Source organism: Rhinoraja longicauda, chromosome 10, assembly GCF_053455715.1.
Source record: "Rhinoraja longicauda isolate Sanriku21f chromosome 10, sRhiLon1.1, whole genome shotgun sequence".
In the NCBI taxonomy this organism is placed as follows: Eukaryota; Metazoa; Chordata; class Chondrichthyes; order Rajiformes; family Arhynchobatidae; genus Rhinoraja; species Rhinoraja longicauda.
Window position 1 is genome coordinate 56981884 of NC_135962.1, and position 17032 is coordinate 56998915.

Below are 17032 nucleotides of genomic sequence, written 5' to 3' on the forward strand. Positions count from 1 at the left end.
CTGGAGTAACTCAGCGGGACAGGCAGCATCTGTGGAGAGAAGGGATGGGTGACGTTTCGGGTAGAGGCCCTTCAGACTTATTCTGTGCCAAGAATAAAAGTATTTCACATTGCGATGGTGGGAATACTTTACAATGTGCTTACTTGCATCCCACCTTCTCTCATCCACTCCCTGCACACCACGGGCGTGATAAAGCCTTTCACTGTACCTTGGCACACGTGACACGAAGCAAAACTCAACTCAATTTTACAGAGACTAGACACAAAATGGTTCGTTTGGGGCGGTCACGGTGGCGCAGCGGTAGAGTTGCTGCCTTACAGCGAATGCAGCGCCGGAGACCCGGGTTCGATCCCGACTACGGGTGCTGTCTGTACGGAGTTTGTACGTTCTCCCCGTGACCTGCGTGGGTTTTCTCTGAGATCTTCGTTTCCTCCCACACTCCAAAGACGTGCAGGTTTGTAGGTTAATTGGCTTGGTAAATGTAAGAAATGCCCCTAGTGGATGTAGGATAGTGTTAATGTGCGGGGAACGCTGGTCGGCGCGGACCCGGTGGGCCGAAGGGCCTGTTTCCGCGCTGTATCTCTAAACTAAACTACAATGCTGGAGGAACTAGGCGGGACAGGCAGCATCTCTGGAGGGAAGGAATGGGTGAGGTTTTCGGGTCGAGACCCTTCCTCAGACTGAGAGTTGGGGGAGATACAGAAGGGTGCGGTGTGAAAACGAGAGATCAAAGGGGGAGTAGCTCATGGAAAATGTAGAATAGGACATTGTTTGGTGCGGGGAAGGGGACTACGAGGCAGACATAGCTAAATTTAATCAGGAGGACAGTCAAACTAGTTGGGAGAACTAGGATAGGGGAGGGATGGAGAGAGATGGTTACAAGGCCATGTACCCTACCAAGCTGCATTGCAGCCCATGTTCCAGTATCTAAAGGGACTGCTCCTTGCCTTCTGGCTGCACTTCACACCCACCACCCTCATCTTTGGACACCCTGTGCGTGGGGGAGAGGGTAGGGGGGCTGAAGATGTCCTGGTCGGGTTGGGTTGCTCCTGGGCCTGGCCAAGCTGGCCGTCAGCGAGTCACGGCGCCAGGCGGAAGAGGGCTCGGCCCGAGCCGGCTGCCTGCCCCTTGTCCGGGGTTACGTCTATCCGCGCCCGGGTGGGGTTAGAGAGGGACTGCGCACTGTCCACGGGCGCACTGCGGGGATTTCCGGGACCGCTGGGCGCCGCGGGAGGGGTGGAATGCATCCTTGACAAGGAGTGTGACGTTGTTGTATAGTAAGAAAATAACTGCAGATGCTGCTACAAATCGAAGGTACAAATTCTTCAGTCTGAAGAAGGGTGTCGACCCGAAACGTCGCCCATTCCTTCTCTCCCGAGATGCTGCCCGACCTGCTGAGTTACTCCAGCATTTTGTGAATAAATAGTTGTATAGTATTTCATTTAGTATAGGAAAAAAATCTGCAGATGCTGGTTTAAATCGAAGGTAGACACATAATGTTGGAGTAACTCAGCAGGTCAGGCAGCATCTCAGGAGAGAAGGAATGGGTGACAATTCAGGTTGAGACCCTTCTTCAGACTGAAGAAGGGTCTCGACCCGAAACGTCACTCATTCCTTCTCTCCTGGGATGCTGCCTGACCCGCTGAGTTACTCCAACATTATGTGTCTACCTTCAGTTCGTTTAGTATATTTCGTGTCTTGTATTATGGTAGACAATAGACAATAGCTGCAGGAGTAGGCCATTCGGCCCTTCGAGCCAACACCGCCATTCAATGTGATCATGGCTGATCATTCTCAATCAGTACCCCGTTCCTGCCTTCTCCCCATACCCCCTGACTCCGCTATCCTTAAGAGCTCTATCTAGCTCTCTCTTGAAAGCATCCGGAGAATTGGCCTCCGCTGCCTTCTGAGGCAGAGAATTCCACAGATTCACAACTCTCTGACTGAAAATGTTTTTCCTCATCTCAGTTCTAAATGGCCGATCCCTTTATTCTTAAACTGTGGACCCTGGTTCTGGACTCCCCCAACATCGGGAACATTAATGAATTAAACTGGGAACCAAATGAATGAATGGGAAGCTAAATCACAGTCACAGGGAGAACGTGCAAACTCCACGCAGGCAGGATTGAGGTTGCGACTGGGCCCGTGTCTCCGGGCCCACTGATTGATTAGAAGTTAAATTAAATTAAATTAAAGTAATTAATTGGAAGCTAAATTAAAGATCGGAGCCTTGAGCGGTTGATATTGAATGATCGCCCAAGAGCAGGCAGATTGGGAACGTGAATGTGAACTTGGTTTATTAATAATGCATGTCACTTGAACCAGCTTCCAGGAGGTATCTGATAAAGTCGTCACGAGAGACGGCTGGCCATTACTGAGGCAAATAATTGGAGTAGTTAGAAATCTGGCTGAATGGAAGGAAACAGATAGCTGTGATAAGCGGCAGAACGTGAATACTGATGTCCTGCATAGATCTATGGTGGTGGCGCCACCACCTTTCATCAGTCATAGGAGCAGAATTAGGCCATTTGGCCCACGGAGTGTACAGGTTTGTGGGTTAATTGGCTTCGGTAAAATTGTAAATTGTCACCAGTGTGCAGGGCAGTGCTGGTGTACTGGGGGATCGCTGGTCAGACCAGGCTCGGTGGGCCGAAGGGCCTGTTTCCACGCTGTATCTCTAAAGGAAACTAAAGTGGAGTAAAGCAGTCTTGTAAAACAAGAAGATTTAATGACGCCCACAGGCAAGTCTTTCCAGAATCTACTGCAAGACCAATTGCTATTAGAAATGGAAGGTAGACGCAAAATGCTGGAGTAACTCAGCGGGTCAGGCCTTAACCAACTTGATCTCCCGGTGGCTCAGCACTTCAACTCCCCCTCCCATTCCGAATCTGACCTTTCTGCGCTGGGCCTCCTCCATTGTCAGAGTGAGGCCCAGCGCAAATTGGAGGAACAGCACCTCATATTTCGCTTGGGCAGCTTACACCCCAGTGGTATGAACATTGACCTCTCTAACTTCAGATAGTCCTTGCTTCCCCTCTCTTTCCCCTCCCCCTTCCCAGTTCTCCCACTAGTCTTCTTGTCTCTGACTACATTCTATCTTTGTCCTGCCCCCTCCCCTCAGGAGAGAAGGAATGAGGGACATTTCGGGTCGAGACCCTTCTTCAGACTGATGTCAGGGGAGGGGGCGGGACAAAGATAGAATGTAGTCGGAGACAGGAAGACTAGTGGGAGAACTGGGAAGGGGGAGGAGAAAGAGAGGGGAACCAGGGACTACCTGAAGTTAGAGAAATCAATGTTCATACCGCTGGGGTGTAAGCTGCCCAGGCGAAATATGAGGTGCTGTTCCTCCAATTTCCGGTGGGCCGCACTATGGCACTGGAGGAGGCCCAGGACAGAAAGGTCAGATTGGGAATGGGAAGGGGAATTGAAGTGCTGAGCCACTGGGAGATCAGGCTGGTTAAGGTGGACTGAGCGGAGGTGTTCAGCGAAGCGATCGCCGAGCCAGCGTTTGGTTTCGTCGATGTAGAGAGATTGACATCTAGAGCAGCAGATACAATAGATGAGGTTGGAGGAGGTACAGGTGAACCTCTGTCTCACCTGGAAAGACTGTTTGGGTCCTTGGATGGAGTTGAGGGGGGAGGTAAAGGGACAGGTGTTGCATCTCCTGCGGTTGCTGGGGAAAGTGCCCGGGGATGGGGTTGTTTTTGGTAGGAAGGGACGAGTGGACCAAGGTGTTACGGAGGGAACGGTCTCTGCGGAAAGCAGAAAGGGGAGGGGATAGGAAGATGTGGCCAGTAGTGGGGTCCCGTTGGAGGTGACGGAAATGTTGGTGGATGATATGTTGGATCCGCTGGCTGGTGGGGTGGAAGGTGAGAACGAGGGGGATTCTGTCCTTGTTGCGAGTGGGGGGAGGGGGAGCAAGAGCGGAGCTGCGGGATGTAGAAGAGACCCTAGTGAGAGCCTTATCTATAATGGAGGAGGGGAAGCCCCGTTTCCTAAAAAATGAGGACATCTCTGAAGCCCTAGTGTGAAACACCTCATCCCGGGCGCAGATGCGGCGTAGACGGAGGAATTGGGAGTAGGGGATAGAGGTTTTAAAGGAAACAGGGTGGGAAGAAGTGTAGTCCAGATAGCTATGGGAGTCAATGGGTTTGTAATAGATGTCGGTCACTAGTCTGTCTCCTGTGATGGAGATGGTGAGATCCAGAAACGGGAGGGAGATGTCGGAGATGGTCCAAGTATATTTAAGATCAGGATGGAAATTAGTGGTGAAATTGATGAAGTCTAATGCTATTAGAAATGTATCCATTTCTGCCATTAATTAAAATTTTGGAACCATTTCAGGTTTATGTTCCTAAAATGTCACAGGGCTGATAGATTGTTCATAAATGATGGGAGAAGATTTAGGCCATTCGGCCCATCAAGTCTACTCCGCCATTCAATCATGGCTGATCTATCTGTCCCTCCTAACCCCATTCTCCTGCCTTCTCCCCATAATCCCTGACACCCGTACTGATCAAGAATCTGTCAAAATACCCGATGACTTGGCCTGTGGCAATGAATTCAAGAGAGAGCTGGATAGAGCTGTTAAGGATAGCGGAGTCAGGGGGTATGGGGAGAAGGCAGGAACGGGGTACTGATTGAGAATGATCAGCCATGAACACATTGAATGGCGGTGCTGGCTCGAAGGGCCGAATGGCCTCCCCCTGCACCTATTGTCTATTGTCTATTGAATTCCACAGATTCACCACCCTCTGACTAAAGAAATCCCTCCTCATCCCCCTTCTGAAGGAATATCCTTTTATTCTGAGGCTGTGCCCTCTGGTTTCAGACACTCTCACTCGTGAAAACAAACATTCTCTCCACATCCACTCTACCCAGGCCTTTCACCACTCGCTAAGTTTCAATGAGGTCCCCCCTCATCCTTCTAAACCCCAGCAAGTACAGGCCCAGTGCCTTATCTATAAATGAATTTTATAAAGGGATACATAACCCGCATTGACACAAAAAGCTGAAGTCGAGACCCTTCTTCAGACCCGAAACGTCGCCCATTCCTTCTCTCCAGAGATGCTGCCTGTCCCGCTGAGTTGCTCCAGCTTTTTGTGTCTTTCTTCAGTTTAAACTGGCATTCCTTCTTTTTTTTTTAAATTTTTTTTTTTTTTTTTTTTTAATTGTTATTTTTTTTTTTTTTCCATTTCAACTGTGATATCGTCCTCTTGATGTGTGCTAGATTGTTGAATGGCTTGATTTATACCACTATGAAAATTTGAGTCATATGCAGAAATGCCCTGTAAAATTCAACTCAAAAACCATCCTTGAAGGTTGCCACTTCTGTATTCCTTCTTCTGCATAAACCGCATACCCACTTTGTGATTGACACAAAGAGAAATGCTTGCATAGCATAAGATATAACATAGCGATGGCACGGTGGCGCAGCGGCAGAGTTGCTGCCTCACAGCGCCAGAGACCCCGGGCTCGATCCCGTCTGCTGTCTGTACGGGGTTTGTACGTTCTCCCCGTGACTGTGTGTGTTTTCTCCGGGTGCTCCGGTTTCCTCCCACATTCCAAATACGTGCAGGTTTTGTAAGCTAATTAGCTTCTGTAAATTGTCCCTAGTGTGTCGGACAGCATACGGGTAATCATTGGTCAGCACGGGCTCGGTGGGCTGAAAGGCCTGTTTCCATGCTGTATCACTAAGCTAAACTAAATTAAACTAAACAGTGTGTTTGGGAAGGAACTGCAGATGCTGGTTTACACCGAAGATAGACACAAAATGCTGCAGTAACTCAGCGGGTCAGGCAGTATCTCTGGACAAAAGGCCTAAGTGATGTTTCAGGTCAAGACTCTTCTTCCGAACAATAGGTGACGTTTCAGGTCGAGACCCTACTTCAAACTGGAAAGTCTGAAGAACGGACTCGACCTGAAACGTCACCTATTCCTTTAAAGTAAACAGTCATGGGTATAATTTAAGGCACGGTGGCGCAGCGGTAGAGTTGCTGCCTTAGAGTGCCAGGGACCCGGGTTCGATCCTGACTACGGGTGCCATCTGTACGGAGTTTGTACGTTCTCCCCGTGACCCGCCTGGGTTTTCTCCAGAATATCCGGTTTCCTCCCACATTCCAAAGACGTACAGGTTTGTAGGCTAATTGGCTCGGTGTAAATGTAAATTGTCCCTAGTGCGTGCAAGATAAAGGGTGGACTCGAACTGCTTACTAGATCTCTAGACGAAACAAAACTGGTCATAGAGACCAGTATCTGTAAACGAAACGAAACTAGAGTAGAGCAGTGGGCGGAGAACGCAGCCCTGAGTTGCTCCTGTGCTGATGTTATCGAGGGAGGAAGTGTTGTTGCCAATACATACTGATTATGGAACAGGCAGCATTTCTGATAGAAACATAGAAACATAGACAATAGGTGCAGGAGTAGGCCATTCGGCCCTTCGAGCCTGCACCGCCATTCAATATGATCATGGCTGATCATTCAGCTCAGTAGCCTGTACCTGCCTTCTCTCCATACCCCCTGATCCCTTTAGCAAAAAGAGCCACATCTAACTCCCTCTTAAATATAGCCAATGAACTGGCCTCAACTACCTTCTGTGGCAGAGAATTCCACAGACTCACCACTCTCTGTGTGAAGAAATGTTTTCTCATCTCGGTGACGTTGCGGGTCGAGATCCTTCTTCAGACCAATAGGCGACCGCTCGACCCTTCTCTCCAGAGACGCTGCCTGTCCCGCTGAGTTACTCCAGCATTTTTGTATCTACCTTCGGTGTAAACCAGCACCTGCAGTTCCTTCCTGCGCATACTGATTGTGGTCTGTTTTATCCACTGCTTTCATTTACAAAAATATGCTATTCTTTCCCTCCCAATATAACCTCCATTACACTGAGTATGAGTGAACCTCAAGAAATAAACACTCCACAGGACCTCTTCAGAAGAGGGGAACAGTAAGGTTGATTGCTTCAGCAGAGGTTTCTCTTTGGGGGATAATCTAGTACAAAGAATGTTAAAACCATTCAGGATTTTCAATGAGAAGAAAAACAGCTTCTGTCTCACACTTAGTGGAACTGTACAAAGAAGGCTGATTATGGTATGAGGGAGTTTTAGTTGCCTGGCACCGAGATTTTCAGACCTTTGCTTTAATCCTATTACGAGGATGTTGCCAGGACTAGAGGGTGTGAGCTACAGGGAGAGGTTTGGGTAGGCTGGGACTCTACTCCTTGGAGCGCAAGAGGATGAGGGGTGATCTTATAGAGGTGTACAAAATCACGAGATGAATAGATCGGGTAGATGGACAGAGTCTCTTGCCCAGAGTAGGAGAATCGAGGACCAGAGGACATAGGTTCAAGGTGAGGGGGAAAAGATCTAATAGGAATCTGAGGGATAACTTTTTCACACAGAGGGTGGTGGGTGTATGGAACAAGCTTCCAGAGGAGGTAGTTGAGGATGGGACTATCCCAACGTTTAAGAAACAGTCAGGCAGGTAGGTGGATAGGACAGCTTTAGAAGGATACGGGCCAAATGTGGGCCGACGGGACTAGGGTAGCTGGAACATGTTGGCCAGCGTGGGCAAGTTGGGCCGATGGGCCTGTTTCCACACTGTATCACTCTATGACTATTCCTCTAATAGTTCACAGAAGGACAGGGAAAATAAAGTAATTACCATCGTACTGGGACATTGAGTTACCAGACAGAATTAAATTATTGGGGAAAATATTAAAAGTGTATTAAAGGCTATTCCTTGTCATTTACTTGATAGCCCCAGGTCTGCAGAAGCAGTCTCTTTCAATCAGAGGTCGTGAGTTCCAGTCCCACTCTAACCTGACGTCAAACTAGGAACCGTCAGTTTTATAATCCAGAAAAACACCAAGCTTTCTTCCTTAAAGGACAGTCTGGGCTTTTAAAAAAACGTGTAAAATTCAATACCATTAATTTTTTGAAATTTTGAAACAGATTTTTAATTTCCCAGCTGCGGTCATGGGATTTGAACTGATCATTACTCCATGTCTGTCCAATACTTGCCGTCCAGCTACATGATGAATGTGCTACCATAGGGGTGGCACGGTGGCGCAGCGGTAGACTCGCTGCCTTGCAGCGCCAGAGACCCAGGTTCGATCCCGACTACAGGTGCTGTCTGTACGGAGTTTGTAAGTTCACCCCGTGACCTGCGTGGGTTTTCTCCGGGTGTTCAGGTTTCTTCCCACACTCCAGAGACTTGCAGGTTTATTGGTTAATTGGCTGTGACATGGAGGATTGGGTGATTGTGAAGTTTTGTTTAGAGATACAGCGCGGAATCTGGCCCTTCGGCACGCTGAGTCCGCGCCGACCAGCGATCCCCACGTTCTAACACTATCCTACACACGAGGGAACAATTTACAATTCTACCAAAGCCAATTAACCTACAAACCTTTGGAGTGTGGGAGATCCTAGAGAAAACCCACGCAGGTCACGGGGAGAACGTACAAACTCCGTACAGACAGCACCCATGGTCGGGATGGAACCCGGGTCTCTGTCGCTGTAAGACTGCAGCTCTACCGCTGCGCCACCGTGCCACCCTTAAACTAATACTAAAAACTAATACATGAATACATTTTGAGATCAAAAAGGATGTGGAATTGGGACCATTGAAGAGCGTTAAGTTGGATAAATCCTTGGATTTACCTTGGATCGATCACATTATTGAGAGAGGCGAGAGAGGAGAATGCCGGCTCGATTGTAATCACGTATTGTCTTTCCGTTCACTGGTTAGCACGCAACAAAAGCTTTTCACTGTACCTCGGTACACGTGACAATAAACTAAACTCAACTAAGCCTATGTGTAGGAAGGAACTGCAGATGCTGGTTTAAACCGAACTGATGTCTAAAGAAGGGTCTCGACCCGAAACGTCACCCATTCCTTCTCTCCAGAGATGTTGCCTGTCCCGCTGAGTTACTCCAGCATTTTGTGTCCAAGCTAAGCCTGTGACAGAAACAAGAAGCTGGAGTAATACAGCGGGTCAGAGAGCACCTCTGGAGAAAATGAATAGGTGACTTTTCAGAGGTAGACACAAAATGCTGGAGTAACTCAGCGGGTCAGGCAGCATCTCGGGAGAGAAGGAATGGGTGACGTTTCGGGTCGAGACCCTTCTTCAGACTGATGTCAGGGGAGGGGGCGGGACAAAGATAGGATGTAGTCGGAGACAGGAAGACTAGTGGGAGAGCTGGAAAGGGGGAGGGGATAGAGAGGGAAAGCAGGGACTATCTGAAGTGGGAGAAGTCAATGACCTGCCTCTTTGTCGGGTACGTCGAAGAATCCCTGTTCCAGACGTACACTGGCCCCATCCCCGAACTCTACCTCCGCTACATCGACGACTGCATTGGTGCTACCTCTTGCACCCATGCAGAACTCACTGACTTCATACACTTCACCTCCAATTTCCATCCTGCCCTTAAATATACCTGGACTATCTCTGACATCTCCCTCCCGTTTCTGGACCTCACCATCTCCATCACAGGAGACAGACTAGTGACGGACATTTACTACAAGCCCACCGACTCGCACAGCTATCTGGACTACACTTCTTCCCACCCGGTCCCCTGCAAAAAGTCTATCCCCTACTCCCAATTCCTCCGTCTACGCCACATCTGCGCCCGGGATGAGGTGTTTCAGACTAGGGCTTCCGAGATGTCCTCGTTCTTCAGAAAACGGGGCTTCCCCTCCTCCATTATAGATGAGGCTCTCACTAGGGTCCCTTCTACATCCCGCAGCTCCGCTCTTGCTCCCCCTCCCCCCACTCGCAACAAGGACAGGATCCCCATCGTTCTCACCTTCCACCCCACCAGCCAGCGGATCCAACATATCATCCACCAACATTTCCGTCACCTACAACGGGACCCCACCACTGGCCATATCTTCCCATCCCCTCCCCTCTCTGCGTTCCGCAGAGACCGTTCCCTCCGTAACTCCCTGGTCCACTCGTCCCTTCCTACCCAAACCACCCCAACCCCGGGCACTTTCCCCTGCAACCGCACGAGATGCAACACCTGTCCCTTTACCTCCCCCCTCAACTCCATCAAAGGACCCAAACAGTCTTTCCAGGTGAGACAGAGGTTCACCTGCACCTCCTCCAACCTCATCTATTGCATCCGCTGCTCTAGATGTCAACTTATTTATATCGGCGAAACCAAGCGCAGGCTCGGCGATCGCTTCGCTGAACACCTGTGCTCGGTCCGCATTAACAAAACTGATCTCCCGGTGGCCCAGCACTTTAACTCCCCCTCCCATTCCCAGTCTGACCTCTCTGTTATGGGCCTCCTCCAGTGCCATAGTGAGGCCCGCCGGAAATTGGAGGAGCAGCACCTCATATTTCGCCTGGGCAGTTTGCAGCCCGGTGGTATGAACGTCGACTTCTCCAACTTCAGATAGCTCCTCTGTCCATCCCTTCCCTCCTCCTTCCCAGATCTCCCTCTATCTTCCTGTCTCCACCTATATCCTTCCTTTGTCCCGCCCCCCTGACATCAGTCTGAAGAAGGGTCTCGACCCGAAACGTCACCCATTCCTTCTCTCCCGAGATGCTGCCTGACCTGCTGAGTTACTCCAGCTTTTTGTGAATAAATCGATTTGTACCAGCATCTGCAGTTATTTTCTTATACTCAATGTTCATACCGCTGGGAAGTAAAGTACCCAAGCGAAATATGAGGTGCTGTTCCTCCAGGTAAACTACCCAAGCGTATTTTTTCCCAGGTGACTTTTCGGGTTGAGACCCTTATCTTTATTCAGCAATTAGGGCCCGAACTCAGCTGGAAAAGAAACGTACCATTTGAAAGGCTTCCGCTGAGCATTTCAAGTCACTTTACCTGGTGCGCCTGGATTCTCCTCGTTGAATCTTGCAGCTGCTGTTGCAAGGATTTCACAATCTCTTTGTACTTCGTGTACCGTTCTTCAATCATGTCTCGGTGATGTTGGGAATCCTGCAAACATGCACCATGTCTTAGTTTACCTCATCTATTGTATCCGCTGCTCTAGATGTCAACTTCTCTACATCGGTGAGACCAAACGCAGGCTCGGCAGTCGTTTCGCTCAATGCCTTCGCTCAGTCTGCCTTAACCAACCTGATCTCCCGGTGGCTGAGCACTTCAACTCTCCCTCCCACTCCCAGTCTGACCTTTCTGTCATGGGCCTCCAGTGCCATAGTGAGGCCCACCGGAAATTGGAGGAACAGCACCTCATATTTCGCTTGGGCAGCTTGCAGCCCAGCGGTATGAACATCGACTTCTCCAACTTTAGATAGTTCCTCTGTCCCTCTCTTCCCCTCCCCCTTCCCAGTTCTCCCTCGATCTTTCTGTCTCCACCTATATCCTTTCATTGTCCCGCCCCCCTAACACCAGTCTGAAGAAGGGTCTCGACCCGAAATGTCACCCATTCCTTCTCTCCTGAGATGCTGCCTGACCTGCTGAGTTACTCCAACATTTTGTGATACCTTCGATTTGTACCAGCATCTGCAGTTATTTTCCTACACGTCTTAGTGGAGGAGGAAGAACCAGCTTTGAGGTATCAAAAAAAAAACGGGCACGGTGGCACAGCGGTAGAGTTATAAGATCACACGTGATAGGAGCAGAATTAGGCCATTCGGCCCATCAAGTCTACTCCGCCATTCAATCATGGCTGATCTATCTCTCCCTCCTAACCCCATTCTCCTGCCTTTCGAGTTGCTGCCTCACAGCGCCAGAGACCCGGGTTCGATCCTGTCCAGGGGTGCTGTCTGTACGGAGTTTGCACGTTCTCCCCACGACCTGTGTGGGTTTTCCACCGGTGCTCCAGTTTCCTCCCACAGTCCAAAGACGCGCAGGTTTATAGGCTAATTGGCTTCGGTGAAAATTGTAACAATTGTCCTTAGTCTGTAGGACAGTGCTAGTGTGCGGGGATCGCTGGTCGGCACTGACTCGATGGGCCGAAGGGCTTGTTTCTGCGCTGTATCTCTAAAGTCAAAAGTCAGTGTGTCAGACTAAGAATAGAAATTCTATGAAACTCCAACAGACAGCATCTTGTTTTCAAGAAACTACATGCAAGGGTCTGATGAAGGGTCTTGACCTGAAACGTCAGCCATTCCTTCGATCCAGAGATGCTGCCTGACCCGCTCCAGCAAGTTGTGTCTGTCTTCGATGTTGTATCGGACATGCAAATCAATTGCCCAATCCAGTTGTTTATAATGATGTACACGGTTGCCTTATTTCAATTGTATGTGTGGTGTGAGAAGTTCATAAGTCAGAGGAGCAGAATTAGGCCATTCGGCCCATCAAGTCTACGCCGCCATTCAATCGTGGCTGATCTATCTCTCCCTCTCAACCCCATTCTCCTCCCTTCTCCATGCAAACTTGGAATCTTACTCATCAAGAACCTGTCATCTCTGTTTTAAAAGTACCCACTGACTTGGCCTCCACAGCCGTCTGTGGCAATGAATTCCGCAGATTCACCACCCTCTGACTACATACCCGGGTCTCTGGCGCTGTGAGGCAGCAGCTCTAGTAGAGGTTTAGTTTAGAGATACAGTGCGGAAACAGGCCCTTCGGCCCGCCGAGTCCGCGCCGACCAGCGATCCCCGCACACTAGGACTATCCTACACACAGTTGGGACAATTTTACATTTATACCAAGCCAATTAACCTTCAAACCTGTACGTCTTTGGAGTGTGGGAGGGAACCGAAGATCTCGGAGAAAGCCCACGCGGGTCATGGGGAGAACGTACAAACCCCGTACAGACGGCACCCGTAGTCGGGATCGAACCCGGGTCTCTGGCACTGTAAGGCCTTCTTCGAAGGGTCTCGACCCGAAACGTCACCCATGCCTTCTCTCCTGAGATGCTGCCTGACCCGCCGAGTTACTCCAGCATTTTGTGTCTACCTAGTGTACTGGGGGATCGCTGGTCAGATCAAGCTCGGTGGGCCGAAAGGCCTGTTTCCGCGCTGCATCTCTAAAGTGAACTAAAGTGAAGTAAAGCAGTCTTGTACAACATGAAGATTTAATGAGCTCCACAGGCAGGTCTTTCCATAATCTACTGCAAGACCAATTGCTATTAGAAATGTATACATTTCTGCCATTAATTAAAATTTTGGAACCATTTCAGTTTTATGTGATTAGGGTCCCTAAAATGTCACAGGGCTGATAGATTGTTCATAAATGATAGGAGCAGAATTAGGCCATTCGGCCCATCAAGACTACTCCGCCATTCGACCACGGCTGATCTATCTTTCCTTCTCAACCCCATTCTCCTGCCTTCTCCCCCATAACCCGACACCCATACTAAAGAATAATCTGTCAATCTCCGCCTTAAAAATATCCACTGACTTGGCCTCCACAGCCGACTTTGGCAATGAATCCCACAGAATCACCACCCTCTGACTAAAGAAATTCCTCCTCATCTCCTTCCTAAAGGAACGTCCTTTAATTCTGAGGCTGTGCCCTCTGGTCCTAGACTCTCCCACTAGTGGAAACATCCTCTCCACATCCACTCTGTCCAGGCCTTTCACTATTCAGTAAGTGAACGAATGTGAAGTGATCTTGCCCCTAATCCAGCACAGTGACACAGAGTAAATCAATGAGAAGCTGCCTGGCCCGCTGAGTTACTCCAGCATTTTGTGTCTTCCTCAGAGTAAATCAGTGCTCCTTTCAGTTTTGACACAAAGCGCTGGAGTAACTCAGCGGGACAGGCAGCATCTCTGGATAGAGGAATGGGTGAGGTTTCAGGTCGAGACCCTTTATCAGAAGAAAGTCTGAAGAGGGGTCTCGACCCAAACAGTCTGAAGAAGGGTATCGACCCGAAACGTGACCCATTCCTTCTCTCCAGAGATGCTGCCTGACACGCTGAGTGACACCAGCTTTTTGCGTCATCTTCGGTTTAAACCAGCATCTGCAATTCCTTCCCACACACTCCTTTCATTATAATTCCTTTCTCTCATCAACCTTCAGCCTTTGATGTTTTTTTCAATTCACCATCAGACCATACCTCAAAGCCAGTCAATAATGTGAAACTTGAAATGGGTCCAACACCAATTAAATAACTTATTTTAGTTCTTTCAATGTCAATTTGAAGATGCTTTTAATTTAGCATTATACCTCAGCCTTTCAACTGGTTAAGTAGCCTTGATAATCTTACACAAGATCTGCAAAATCTTTTTAAACAGGAGAGTAATCTGAAGCGGGGCGGCACGGTGGTGCGGTGGCACGGTGGCGTTACAGCGCCAGAGACCTGGGTTCCATCCTGATGCCGTCTGTACGGAGTTTGTACGTTCTCCCCGTGACCTGCGTGGGTTTTCTCCAAGATCTTTGGTTTCCTCCCACACCCCAAAGGTTTGTAGGTTAATTGGCTCGGTAAAATAGTAAATTCTCCCCGGTCGGCGGATAGTGCTAATGTGCGGGGATCGCTGGTCGGCGCGGACTCGGTAGGCCGAAGGCCCTGTTTCCGCGCTGTACCGCGAAACTAAACTAAACTTTAAATGCCACAAAAAATGAACGCAAAATAAATACTTACTTTGTGCGTTGGCTATGTACAATTGATTTAAAGATATATCAGACTTTAAAAACTGTTGTTTATTCATTCTAAGAATGGGTCGGTTGAATATTCTGATAAAGATTAGTTTAGGTAGAGATACAGCAGGGAGACAGGCCATTCGGCCATGGAATCCATGCCGACCAGCGATCACCCCGTACACTAGCACTATCCTACACACACCTGGGACAATTTTACCGAAGCCAATTGTGGGCGGTCACGGTGGCGCAGCGGCAGAGTTGCTGCCTTACAGCGAATGCAGCGCCGGAGACCTGGGTTCGATCCCAGCTAAGGATGCTGTCTGTACGGAGTTTGTACATTCTCCCCGAGACCTCGTGGGTTTTCTCTGAGATTTAGTTTAGTTTAGTTCAGTTTAGTTTAGTTTAGAAATACAGCGCGGAAACAGGCATTTCAGCCCACCGAGCCCGCACCGACCAGCGATCCCCGCACACTAACATTATCGTACACACACTAGGGACAATTTTTACATTTACCCAGCTAATTAACCTGCAAACCTGCACGTCTTTGGAGTGTGGGAGGAAACCGAAGATCTTGGAGAAAACCCACTCGGGTCACGGGGAGATCGTACAAACTCCCTACAGACAGCACCCGTGGTCGGGATCGAACCCGGGTCTCTGGCGCTGCAAGCGCTGCAAAGCAGCAACTCTACCGCTGCGCCACCGTGCCGCAAGATCTTCAGTTTCCTCCCACACTCCAAAGACGTACAGTTTCGTAGGTTAATTGGCTAGGGTTTGTATACTTGGTATAAGTGTAAATTGTTCCTAGTGTGTGTAGCCTTGTGTCAGTGTGCGGGGATGGCTGGTCAGTGCGGACTCGGTGGGGCCGAAGGGCCTGTTTCCGCACTGTATCTCTAAAAGTAAAACTAACCGACAAACCTGTAGGTCTTTGGAGTGTGGTTGGAAACCAGAGCACCCGGAGAAAACCCACGCACGCGGTCACGGGGGGGAGAACGTACAAACTCCGTACAGACAGACAGCAGCACACCTTAGTCAGGTTGGAGCTCTGGTGCTGTGAGGCAGCAACTCTACCACCGCGCCACCGTGCTGCCCCTGGGTTGATGTTGTGTTGTGCTCTGCCTAGCCAAACCGGTTCAGTGCTTTGTCTGGGCGAAGATGATTTCCTTGGCATTACTGTATGTGACCAGCATGCTTGAACTTGTTCATTTTACAGAAAGGACCTGCAAGAGTGTGGGCTCAGATCGACCTTGGTTGGATCAGATGTAACTTTATGCCTGAGCAGATCCCAGCTTCCACTTGCAACCTTCACGTCTCTTCAGTTAACCTTTCAACGCATCATTTTCCAAACTGTCTCCCTTGTAGTTCTTACTCCCTGATTATGGTTTGCGGCATTTCAATTCAGTTTTTAGTTGTTTAGTTTAGTTTAGAGAAATATTTTTATATTTTTTCGTTTAGCTTAGAGATACAGCGCGTAAACAGGCCCTTCGGCCCACCGAGTCCGCGCCGACCAGCGATCCCCGCACACACACACTATCCTACGCACACTAGGGAACAATTTTACATTTATATATATCAAGCCAATTAACCTACAAGCCTGTACGTCTTTGGAGTGTGGGAGGAAACCGAAGACCTTGGAGAAAACCCACGCAGGTCATGGGGAGAACGTACAAACTCCGTACAGACAGCAACCGTAGTCGGGATCGAACCCGGGTCTCCAGCGCTGTGAGGCAGCAACTCTACCACCGCGCCACCGTGCCGCCCCGTATTTTGTAAATTGCTGCTAAGGACATGAGAGGAATATATCGGGGAGATGCACAGAGTCTCTAGCCCAGAGTAGGGGAATGGAGGACCAGAGGTCGAAGGTTTAAGGTGAAGGGGAAAAGTTTTAATAGGAATCTGAGGGGTAACTTTTTCACACAAAGGGTGGTGGGTGTATGGAACGGGCTGCCAGAGGAGGTAGTTGAGGCAGGGTATTATCGCAACGTTTAAGAAACATTTAGACAGGTACGTGGATAGGACAGGTGTGGAGGGATCCGGGCCAAATGTAGGCAGATGGGACTAGTGTAGAAGGAACACGTTGGCCGGTGTGGGCAAGTTAGGCCCAAGGCCTGTTTCCACACTGTATCACTCTATAACTCTATGACAGCAGTTACAGCCCATCCCTTGGCTTTCCTTGAGAGTGTGCTATCCACCACAGGCTTTTGCCCTTCTCAAGAGAATCACAGTCATTCAGCACGAGGGGTTGCCAACTTTCTCACTCCCAAATAAGGGACAAAAGGTGACGTCACCGCCCCGCTCCCCACGTGACCTCACCCAGCCAGCGGCCACATGCTCCCGCTCCACCAATGGCGGCCGCCCGGGCCGGGAGGTGGGTTGCTGTGCAACCTCCGTTAGGTGGCGCCCGGGCCTCCGGGCCTACAGTGTCCGGGCCGACAGTGTACGGGCCTACAGTGTCCGGGCCGACAGTGTCCGGGCCTACAGCGGCTACCGTGGCCTAATACGGGACAAGGGCGGTCCCTTTACGGGCCAAT

General features: G+C 49.6%; 1 protein-coding gene across 1 annotated transcript in view; it reads right to left on the reverse strand.

Moving 5' to 3' along the window:
- The window catches only part of cep128 (centrosomal protein 128), a 351185-nt gene that overhangs the window by 12017 nt on the left and 322136 nt on the right, over positions 1 to 17032 (reverse strand). The window contains exon 21 of the mRNA XM_078406913.1: positions 10836 to 10949. Within this exon, the coding sequence (XP_078263039.1) occupies positions 10836 to 10949 (114 nt within the window). The remainder of the gene's footprint in view (positions 1 to 10835; positions 10950 to 17032) is intronic.